Here is a 12,666-nt window from a genome sequence, read left to right as displayed (position 1 = left end):
CCTGATGACCTGCTGTGTACCGTGTTTGTATTAAAGGAAATAATGATCATAATCATCTGCTAGATATTAGCGTTCACAAAGCTTGAACACAAATATAAGATAGCAATTGTTGTTATTCATTTCATATAAAAACGATTCCCATCGCCAAACGTTTAAACCGTTTTTTAGTGTTAATGTGGTACAAAAAGGAACTTTTTGCAGTTGCGAACAGCGCCTTGCTAGGATTTCTGAACATTTTGATAGAAGAAATTATACTTCTTGAACGAGTTACCTACTTTATTATCGCTTGTGCGAAACCAAAATACGGGTGTATATGTGGGATGCACGAAATAAAGAAATACTTAAACTTGAGAAATATTATTAAGGGTAAGATTTTTGTTTAATCCTATTCCACTTTTATTTAAGGTAAGTAAGCAATTGCATATTTTACACGGCACTATACACAAAGCAAACGTTTTTCTGACAAATGTGCCACACGTTTGCATTCTGAGAGTGAACTGAGATCGTGCAGTAATCGGTGCAGTATGTTAACTCTCATTATGTCCCGTCTTATCGTCGTTTAGTTGGGAAAGTTTGTAAAGCATATACAATATATTATACGAAATTGTAATAATTCAGATTGATGATTAATTTGCTATTGGGATTTGAATTAGACAGAAACATATTATGTCATGCCTAAAATTGTTTGGTTTGGGTTTTGTTTCATGCAAGAATATCATCGCATCATAAAACTTATCGAAAAATAGATCAATAATTTACATGGATATGTCTTCAAAACAAAAAGGTTGTATGATGTTAAGCTAGATCTTACCGTTTTACTTGCTTATCCCTTAAGTATGTCACAACCAGAACGAGATCCATGAAGGATAAGTATCATTTAAACTATTTAAATCGGGTACATACATTTCCTGTTTGCTGATTTTGATAATCGGTATATATCATTGGACGGTCATTATGTAAAATGTTATCCACTTCATAACGGAATACAATAGAATAAATTTGAATGTAACTGCAATCTGATCTACTGATCAGTCAGTAACCTTGTTAAACTATCGGAAAATCAGATGAATGCTGGGTCATCCATTCATCATTTAGAACACACGAGACCGGTTATTTCAACATTTAACTAAAACGCATTTTAATTAAGTATGTATGCAAATTTAGAACATTTAGAAGAACAAGAGCTAAACGCAAAACTTTTGAGACATACTTGAATTAACTTGTTGAGTGCACCCTAACATTTCGATATTGATCATAATTTTAAAGCTGATCGGTCATATATTTGTCTCGGTTTTCGACATTCAAAACTGGTTTATGAACACCCACATCTTCACAAGAGACTTATTAAATAATGTATTTAAGTAAAATTTATTCTGTAGTCTTTATTATATATTTAAATCACGAAATACATTTGGCAGATTCAGAAGTTTATCAAGATATTCAAACATTTTCAGTTAAGGTTTTAATTACCTTTACATTTCTTATGATTATGTATGACGTTGTTTGTTTATTAATCCCTTTTCTATATTTACGGTAAAATTAGAAAAATACATGTACCTAAATGATTTATTACGCTATATGTTAATCTTTGTTTCATATTAAGGTGAGGTATTTGAGTTTCATTAGGGCTTGTTTGCTAAGTTTGCTAAGTTCTATTGCTAAACCCATAATAATAGTCAGGTTTGCACAATATTAAGCATTTTAAGGTGTTATTTAAGCATGTGTATACGTTACGGTAGAACCAGTATACATGCATTGACAGGTTTTCACCAGTGTTCTTTTTTTCGTCAAGGTTTCATTATAGTACAAGCATTCGTCAATGTTTCACTTAAGTTCATGCATTCGTCCAGGTTTTACCATTTTACAAGTATTAGTCACGGTAGAACATAGGTAAATATATTATTTTAGGTTCACCATAGAACAATACATTCTTCACGGTTTCACATACTTTTGCAGAGTAGGCTTATAGCAATTTTCTAGTTGTTTGTCAAGGTTTTACATTATTGCAAGTATTCGTTAATGTAGAAACATTGTACATATATTCGTTATATTTCACAACAGTAAATATACAACGCGGTTTCAACATTACAGTACGCATATTGGTTAATCTTGCACAATAGTTCTCTTTATTGTTGCTACATTATACCTTCATGTGTCAAGGTTGTACCACTTTACATATATTGGTTAATATTGCAACATAAAAAAGTAAAAATATTCGTCAATGATGCACCATAGTTTTATTCAATACTAAATCATACTACATGCATTTGTCACGGTTGCTAAATAGTTCAATTTAGTATTCAAGGAAGCATGGTACAACATTATTAAGTCCGGAATGCACGATAATGCTCGTTATTGTCAATGCTGCAATATACTACATGCATTCATATTCGAAAAGCGAGATCTTGCACGGATCAGTGAGCAACTCTGTGTATCATTCTGGAACAATCCCGTGTGTTGAACTCGCCCATCTACGTTAACTTCATCAATTATGGTAATGAATTAGGCGTTCAAAAGCTTTGAACGGCAAGCACTCTGTAGACAACTTAGACATTAAGGAATGCCATATAAAATCACCAACACCATCGGGATGCTTGTGAAGCGATTGCTTGCAGAATCGTTCTTGGAGTAGAGACGCATTCAACGTAAGAACCGGATTGAGAAAATCCTGCTTAATCTTTCTTTGTTTCTTCCTTTTTTCCATTTACTAGGTCATGAAGCCCTCGCCGGACCAGGAAAAACCAACGCATCCAACGAAACACTCATCGAAGTCCCATGCGAGGCGCAGGAAGACATTCAAAGCTTCGTCTATTTCGGCAGCATCCTGGACAACCGTTCAGCAGTTGCAGAAGGTGAAGCAGGAGCAGCCCCTGTAAGGATCAAGGAAGATAGGCATCACCACCAAGGTCGGGCTCCTTAATACTACAGTGAAGCCAAAAGCCATTCTATGGGGCAGAGACATGGATAACCACTGTCACCACCATGCCGATGTTTCAGGTCATCATAAATACTTGCCTCTTAATGATATTTGAGATTCGTTTGAAAGAACATGTCGCTTAAGAAGACTCAAGAAAAACAATGCAGCTGAAGAGGACAATCTTCAGCAACATTGGCGATGGAGAGACCACACCCTTTTTAAAATTGTGCAGCCTACACGTAGACAATCTCTCATCTGCAGATCCAAAAGGAAGACATGTCTGCATGTAAACATCTGGCGCTTGGCCTGGATGCAGAGGCCAAGTACATTGGCAAGGCAAATGGACAGCTGAAGAGACTCGCCTAGAACTGAGACGACTGGAGGAAGATGGTCGTCGGCATATGTGAAAGACAGGAACGCGATGCTATGAGATGAACGAATGTGTAACTATTTGTTAATAGCTACAAATGCATATCATACAGTTATAGGTCATATTATTTTTCGTAGGATCATCCGTGTCTGGGGTGATCATGGATCAACATGGAAAAGGCGCGTTGTTCGTGTATCGATTTATAAATTTCCGTAGTATGGACTACATCTGTTTGCTAATTTCTACATCCAAATTGTGGCTGTCTGGCTTGTCTCATTACCGCCATCGACTCGTATCAGTGTGTTCATTGGCATGCGTTGTAGGTTTGAGAATGACATTGTGTACAATAATGTGCACGGATTGAGGTACATTTAGGTATAACATTTATATTTCCCAATAATGTAACTCTTCCAAATCACAAAATGATACGTATGTAAATACGGGAACCAACCCATTTATGATAACGTATCCATGTTAACTGTGTATGATTTCCATTGTTCAATATAGGTATTTAAGTGTAGTGTGTTTGTTAAGAATTATTATATGAAGAGCAGAACATGTTTAATATTGATAAGTATGGATATCTTAAAATAATTTAAAAAGGGATCAATTGATGTTATAATTAGCGTACGTGTATACAATAACTATTCCTGTAAATGGTTTATTTCATTTAATATCGTCCTAATTTTGAAGCATTACACAACATAGAATTACCCCCACATCAACACAATTAGCCACTAAAAGCGATGTTCAATACTCATACAAAGAAAAGAAGAAATCGTGGGCTTAGCGCAAAACGGTTGTAACTCACATTTTTAACAAAAATCATATTTTTTTCATTTTTCAAGTTTTTTTTTAACTTTACACATCCTAAATAGATATTAAGATTATACTCTGAACATTTACCTATGAAAACATGTATTTGTCTTATGGTTGTATTTAATTTTGGATTAAATTTTTCATGCAAAACGGTTGTATCTCAAGTAACAACCTTTCAGCACAAAAAATAACAAAGTGTACGATGTTGGAAGGGAAGTAACTCATCTTCACATTTTAAGTTTATGACATAATAATTATGACATCACTCTTTGATTTGCTTGCCATGTGAGCCTTGAAATTCTGAAGGTTGTTTTGATTTTTTCTAAGTCTCAAGAACATACATAATTATCTTTACAACTTTCTTAAATCATTAAATATTTGTATTGTATTTATTATAATTCAACAGAGTTAAAGTCAAAACAAGTTTATTTTATCAGCTTATTTTAATTTAAAAAATAATGAACTGTGTTAATAAAAGAAGGCCTTTTACCCAGGTCCCTCTTTCTGAATTCAAATACAAACTATTCCAATATAATTGTGATATAAGAAACATGATAAGACAGAAACTAGAACAAAATCCGATTGATCTTTTTCCTATCTTTTGAGCATCAATATTACATGTATAATTGTCTCAGTCTGACATGCTACACACTGGTACCATTGTCTCAGTCTAAATTGCTGTTTACTGGTATTCTTGTCTCAGTCTGACATGCTATGTACTGGTACAATTGTCTCAGTTTGACATGATACATACTGGTACCATTGTCTCAGTCTGACATTCTATATACTGGTACCATTGTCGCTATCTGACATGCTACGTACTGATATAATTGTAACAGTCTGACATGCTACGTACCAGTACCATTGTCACGTTCTCAGATGCTACGCACTGCATGGTACTATTGTCACATTCTCACATGCTACGTATTGGTATAATTGTGGCAAGCTACATACTGGTACCATTGTCACAGTCTGACATGCTACGTACTGGTACCATTGTCACAGTCGCAGATGCTACGTACTGGTATCATTGTATCAGTCTTACATGCTACATACTGGTTAAATTGTTACAGTGTGACATGCTATGTACTGGTACCATTGTCACATTCTGACATGCTACATACTGGTACCATTGTCACAGTCGCAGATGCTACGTAATGGTACTGGTACCATTGTTACAGTCTGACATGCTACATACTGGTTACATTGTCACAGTCTAGCATGCTTTGTACTGGTATAATTGTCTGACACGCTACGTAGTGGTTCCATCATCACAGTCTCACATGCTACCCACTGGTATTATCTCACAGTCTGACAAGCTACGTAGTGGTACCATTGTCACAGTCTCACATGCTACCTACTGGTATAATTTTCACAGACTGACAAGTCATGTTGATGAATGATCTTATTTTTGCTGTTATACCCAGGTTAAACGTTTATGGTATCAAATCTTTAGCTATTAATTATGTTATGTTAAATAACTGCAGACCAAATTATTGTGATGCTGAAATATGTTTGAATACATGTACATACTAAGTCTCAATAATATTATCCAAATCTCAATTCTACCTTTTTGAAGCAAACTTAAATTCTTCTAGAACTTCATTTGTTGTAAATTTTATTAATTTACCTATGTTCAACATAGTGTTAAATTTCTTTTTATTCATTAAAAAATCAAGTAAATGAACCGTGAAAAAATAATTATAATCTTTATAATTAATTATAGTTGTATATATAAACATTATAGAAAAATTGTGTACATGCAAGGCAGGAAAAATGTTAATTAATTAATCAAGTTAGCTTGAGTAAAAATCTTTTAATACTGGAAATATTATTTTTCGCTACTTTAATTGCATTTGTCAAGACTGCAGTATAAAATCACAAACTTTTTCGGTAATGTTTATTAAAGGATAAAATAAATAACTCAAGGTTTGAATCTAAGCTGATCATGTAGATCTCTAGAATATGTTTAGATGATTTAATAAATTGTTTAAAGAATTCATTTCATTTAATTAATTAAAGTCAACAACGAATTATATTATAAAAAAATCGTGAATCAATAATATGTGGAATAATTATGTATTAAATGTTGTAGACGATACTAAAATGATTGTATTTGTTCAAAAAAAAGTTTTATGATTGTTGATTAGAAATAAAAAGTTTATGGTAACTAATAAGTTTTGCTTTCTTTTACTAATGATGAAGAATAAAGATTAAAAGATGAGATACTTACATTTAACACACAAATAAATATTAAAATCTGCCCAAATTACAGGTGGAAAACAGTTGTAACTTGAGTTACTTCCCTATTGCATAAAATAATAAATGTTATTTTCCCAAATTTCAGGTGGAAAATGGTTGTAACTTGAACATGTTTAAATATCTCTTTCAATAATTATTCTACCGCTGGGAAATAAGTCTTTAAACACTGCTTGGAACTAACAAAATATATGCTTTTTTTATTTATCCAGCAAGAATTTTTTTTATTTGGGCAGTTTTTGGTCTCTCCTCTAAAATTTCAAAAAATGAAATTACAACCGGTTTGCGCTAAGCCCACTAAATAACATTTTGCAATTTCAAATTATATCGCACTGTTTCCTTAGAACTGTTTTCTACATCACGAGAGTGCAAAGTTACTGTGTTTCAAATTGGGGTTTTTAGTTATGATAGTCTGCGTTTTCAAATACGAATTGTTATCAATATGAGTATGTGCTTATTTATTTGAACTACAATATTTAACATATATGGTATATTGAATAAATTGCATGTATACATTATCGAATATTAAGACAAACATTTATGACAAATTGACTGAAAAAACATTATCATCGCTCGAAATATTAATGTGTTTTAAATGTGCCGATGCAACGGACAAACGATCATGCAAATCAAGGCGATACACCCCATGGAAAGTGCTGCGACTTTGATGTATTGCGTTGAACGACATCCTCCGTTCAGCAAGAATCCTTTGCGCCCCATGCCTGTGAGACAACACGTGGATGAAGTACGACACTATGCCATGATTTGGAGTGGGAGCGGTCGTTTTCGTCACCAAATTGACGCTTACTTCGTAATTTCCTGATCTGCTTATGACGATCACTCCGTCATCATGTAAATGTGTAATGTCTTGGATCGTTGGTCCGACCGTTGTGTTTCCGTTCTTGTTCCAGAGTATTTTGTCGAGACCTGCAAAACATTGCTGACCATTTTGGAACAATTGGAGACCGAGGGCATAAAAATGGTTGTTTCAACACCTTAAAGCATTTGTGCATTTGGACGATCAAAGATCCGCATGTATGATAGTTAACTAGTGTTATGGTAATTAAGCAAAACTAAAATATTTCTGCGTAAAACAACTATAAATAAACTGGTAAGAATGTATGTCCATATATTTAGTTTTACAAAATATGAAACCTTTTATATAATGGTATTTTGGTATTAGTTAACCTTAAATATTATGTTAACGTCTATTTAACATTCTGTATACATGTATTTAAAAATAATCGCACAATATTCAAATGCATGCTAAAATATTTCAAATAATATAGCTTCATTCATTATGCTTTCTTTACAAAAGCTTGGAGAAAACGGTCCATACATTTACGCTATGCATGATTAATGAAACCGAATTTCTATACGTCGAATACCTTCGCTTGGTTTTGTTCCGATGATACCGACAAGTTTGGCGTATGGACGAATCTGTTCGTGGGTATCGCACAGTAAACTGATGCCGTGTGGATAAGCTTAACAAATTAACATTAATTATACATAGATAGTACCAACTGATGTTAAATAGTATTCATAGTAAACAATTCGTTTAAAGTTTGAAACAAAACTTGCAAGTTGTGGAGTTTTTATATATTATCAATATGCTACTGTATGCACATTGACCACAGGGATTATACATGCTTTTTATAATTTATAAATTAGAAAAGAATAAGTACGTATAATCAGAATTAAATTGTGCATGTTTAATGTTTTTGGGATGCACGTTTTGTTTGATCTCCTTTGGATTTTTTTTGTTGTTGTTTTTTTATTCAAAACTGAAAAATAAATCACTATACAATTACATGTATTATTTGATACATTTCATATAAAACGAACTTTAATAATTAATGAATAATTCGAGTTTATTTCCAAATGTCCTTTAAGCGCGGAGACAATTTTTCTGCAAGATATTTTTTCTCTAATCATGTATTTATCATCACGTAATGTTCACATGCATTGGAATTATACAAATTATACAAATAAAACAGCAAATGTACATCATTTACTTTGTTTACATTACACATTTCTATCATTAAGTGTGCTTGACAAATACTCACAATGCGTACTTTGAAGATAAAACTCTTCCATGATTTGCTGCAAATGAAGAAAAAAAATTATCTTCAGGTATTAAACAATCATAATTGAAAACTGCTACTTTACATGTCAACAAATTTTGGCTTGGCTGTGGTAGCTATGACTGTGTTGGTGGTTAAATGGACGCGTTAATGAAAGTTATGATAAATATAACTGCTAATGGAAGTTGGTTGTGATCCATTAATAAAGCGTATAAAAACGTATTAACCTTTCTTGCGGAGTAACGTAGAATTTCGTCCGCATGTCCGCAACACGTTTTTCCATCTCTTTGCAAAAGTTCGTCAACCTGCCTTGAACCATTTTCTGGATCGTACCAGGGTTTAAGCTCCGAACAGTTAACACACAGCTCCGCGGTATGATACACGGGATTGGCATCTCTACGGATCCGCCAGTGAATAGTCATCCCAAGTAAAATTACTGACCACAGCACCAGGAAAAGGCACTCGATCAGCAATAAAACGTGCTGACGCTGGAATTGTCAAACTGTTTGTTAAGCTAAACTATTTCATAGAGTTTATTTTATTGTGTGAATTTGGATAAGGTACACGTTCAGTCAATCAGATGTGTAAGCATGATGAAAACAAATCCTATAATCATATTATCCAAATAATATCAAATTGGCAAGTTCACACTTGTATGAAGACATACATGCATATATCAAATGTAGACGTCAGAACTGGAGAGGTCAGCCCTGTTAGCAGAGTGCTGAACGACAAAGTCGAGGATAGCGGGTTCGATCACTAGCCCTGCCATATCACTTGTGCATGGGATTGGCCATGTACACTTTCTACGCTTATTTTCTAGTTACGTCTGATTCAAGTGGGGCAGTTGTAAGTTACTGTCATAAGTATGTACACTTAGTAATGGTAAACCAGCCAACACAGGAAAGAGTGAGTTTGTAAACTGGCAGCCGTTATATGAATAAAATTAAGTTTGAAACGGACGTAAATCGACTAAAAACGAAACCAAAATACAAGCTGGATGTATTTCAATAATGCTTCTCCTATATTCGAAAGAAATAAAACATTCTTACATTGTTATTCTGTTTAACAACACGTTGGAGAGCGTCATTGATACAGATAGGAATATAACATGGAAGAAATATAACATTCCAGGAAGATAACATGGAAGTGATAAACGGATAATAACAAGAATGCGTCAAACAACATTTAAACTAAAGAGAAGACAAAGGATATTTCGATTGCAGCATAACCGTGCACCATTTTTGACGATACTGCGAAGCAGCTCGTCTACGTTATCATACCATGAAACAATTCTTCTTAATGGCGACCTATGTAAAAGACCGAGCAAGTCCGATTGAGATAACTCGACCTTTCTAAACGTCATACCTCGCTGATTAGCATTGATAAAGGTATAGGAAGCTCAGCTATAAATAGGACAGCATATTCAATAAAAAGATTTTATAATAGTTTGAAAACGTTAATTTTAAATCAGTTATATTAATCAATTATATGTTTATAGATCAAGGAAACAATTATGCATTTTCTGTATTGTATTTGACATTTATCGTAATTCAGTAAATAAATTGCGAATTAAAACGTGTATAAATAACTTTCAACGCGATCATGAGTGTGAAGAAAACGAATTATTTCGAACTTGCCATTTGTAAACGTTGTAGCGACTATGGTATATAAACAACATAATAGCCTATTTAACATTTGTGAAACTCTCTCTTATGCGTGTTTTCCCATTTTGCATATTTAATAATCTTTTCAAACAGATATTACATAGTCACATCAGTGCACATACTATTTTTAATAATTCATTCGTTTGTTGGATATTGTTTAATGTTTAAAACACATATTAGGTCATATCGCGGAGATTAACTTAACCTTACCATGTGTTCATGGGCGAACTCACGCATTCAAGTGCTCTTACGTACTATGTGCTCATACCTGCTTTCGGGAATCATCATGAAATTACTGCCGTACTTAACGAACAAACATGCCTACGCTTATTGAATTAGAAATAAAAGCAATAATCAAAATAGAAAAAAATATTTTTTCATGCACATGGGCAAGTGAAATCACGTCCGTACACATAGCAACTTTAACTAAGGAAAGGCAACAACAAAATATAAAGTTTGGTATGATATACATGTGAGATTAAAGAGCATTGTGCAATTAAAGAGCATGTCAAGTTTTGAATTTATATGCTGAAACGTAATGTTATAACCCACAAACGTTTCACTGTAACAGAACGTTTTTTAAGATAAGTGGTACAAAAATGCACGTCGAATATCTTTTTAAAGATATTTCTTGTTATATTTGATCGAGAATGTAACCCGCCTCCCAGTTTCGCTGAATGGCTTAAGTTCCCCACGAGTACTACTTCCCCCAATTTTCGGACTCTACATTTTTCGTACCCAATTTTTGTTGTACCCATTTTTTTCGTACCCAAATTTGTGCTCATACCCAAATTGTTTTTCGTACCCAATATTTTTGTCCTACCCACATTAATTTTTCGTAACCAAATCTTTTTCCGTACCCATTGTTTGGCATAATTTCTGTACCCAAAATGTGCTTACGCATTTATTTTCCTACCCGAAATTATCGTAAGCACATACACAATTGTGATGATGAGACAAACTTAATAAATGCTTTATATCAATCCTCTTCAAAAGCATCGTATCACCAGTACTGTCAGTACTTTGATTACATGCATAACGCGTGTTTTCTGTGATAAAGAATTGTTCATGTCAGTTTCTTATATCGCCTTTATTTTCAATTATGTGCTATCTATACAAGCGTACCCGCGACCTATATTAAAATACAACATCGTAGTACTCAAGTATGATACAATGATGTAACCGCTAAGCAGTTTCTACGTTAACGAAAATTACTAAATAGTACGCATGCTTGCATGTAGGTATCAGTAAAAATATGGACTCGTGAGAATTTTAAATTGTTAAGCGTTATTTGATTCTTCATATTTAATGACAAAAAGCAGTAACAAAACATTTACCTTATCCGCCATGATATCGATTGTCGTTGACTGTTACAGTTGGTTGGTTTGACAAAGTTTATAAATACTTCCTTGTTAAGACCGTGGGTAGGCGCGCGCAAAATGTACAGTTAACAATTAGATAAACTTGTACGATGTAGTCGATATGTATGTACTGTGTTTATCTGAACGTGTTGTATAGTTTGACGCGTATTGATATTTAGAGTTTATAGTTTAATATATTATCAGACTCGGTAACCTATTCATCGCGCATGGAAGAAATATAACATTCGTGAAGATAACATGGAAGTGATAACTGGATAATAACAAAATATGCGTCACATAAAGTTTAAACTAAAGAGAAGACAAAGGGTATTTCGATTGCAGCATAACCGTGCACCATTTGTCCTGCATAACGGGTGTTTTCTGTGATAAAATATTGTTTATGTCAGTATTTTATATCGCCTTCATTTGCAATTCTGTTCTATCTATATTAGCGTTCCCGCGACCTATATTAAAATACAACGTAATAGAATTCTGCGAAACTGCTCAAATATGTTCATCCACGTATCGTCATCATAAAACACAAATAAAAAAGAGGGTCACCGAATTTTTAACAGAGATTTTTGGTTTTAACAATCCCTACCGTCTACACAAAATTTAATAAAATACCGCAATTAGGCAAAACCCAAGTACCGGTTCATAGATTGTTAGAAATATGCATGAACATTAGAAATTGTTTACAATCTTAACTTGGATCACAACAGCTCACCAAAAACATTAATACAAAACAATATTAAATCACACACATAAGACCATACAGTATCAAACTCGACCTTAATCATTAATAACTTACATGTACGTGTTCACAGATTTTGGGATGTTTTCAAGTTTGTGATTAAGTGTTTTAAATTGATAAATGTAAACACCAGGACTAAAGAGCTCCAGTGTAAAACCAGAATAAAATTAAAGTAAGAAAACTAAAGTTTAAAAAAACGTTAACAATACCTGGGATCGAACCACTGACAATTGTTTTATGAACCAACTCGGTCATTTCTGATGATACTGATAACAAAAAGTATTGAGTTATAATAGCATCATCTGTGTTGCTATAAATATATCCTTGGTTAAATAAACTGTCGCAACACCCCTTAACATCCAGATAATTTAGCTGAAAACTGGAATGTTTCGTCAGAGAAAGTACGTCACGCGATTAACGTCATCGTTTGCGCAT

At 33.5% G+C, this 12,666-nt stretch overlaps 1 protein-coding gene across 1 annotated transcript; it reads right to left on the bottom strand.

The window, feature by feature from the left end:
- Positions 1-6,280: 6,280 nt before the first annotated feature.
- Positions 6,281-11,592, bottom strand: LOC127855163 (uncharacterized). Its single transcript, XM_052390575.1, has 5 exons — positions 11,454-11,592; positions 8,677-8,937; positions 8,432-8,468; positions 7,754-7,849; positions 6,281-7,292 (listed from the first exon to the last, which is right to left on the bottom strand). Exons 1-5 carry the CDS (start codon positions 11,463-11,465, stop codon positions 6,904-6,906), a joined length of 795 nt encoding a protein of 264 aa, XP_052246535.1. The 5' UTR covers positions 11,466-11,592; the 3' UTR covers positions 6,281-6,903.
- Between the last annotated feature and the right edge of the window lie 1,074 nt (positions 11,593-12,666).

Source organism: Dreissena polymorpha, chromosome 13, assembly GCF_020536995.1.
Source record: "Dreissena polymorpha isolate Duluth1 chromosome 13, UMN_Dpol_1.0, whole genome shotgun sequence".
Classification (NCBI taxonomy): Eukaryota; Metazoa; Mollusca; class Bivalvia; order Myida; family Dreissenidae; genus Dreissena; species Dreissena polymorpha.
This window is presented reverse-complemented; position numbering and strand designations above follow the sequence as displayed.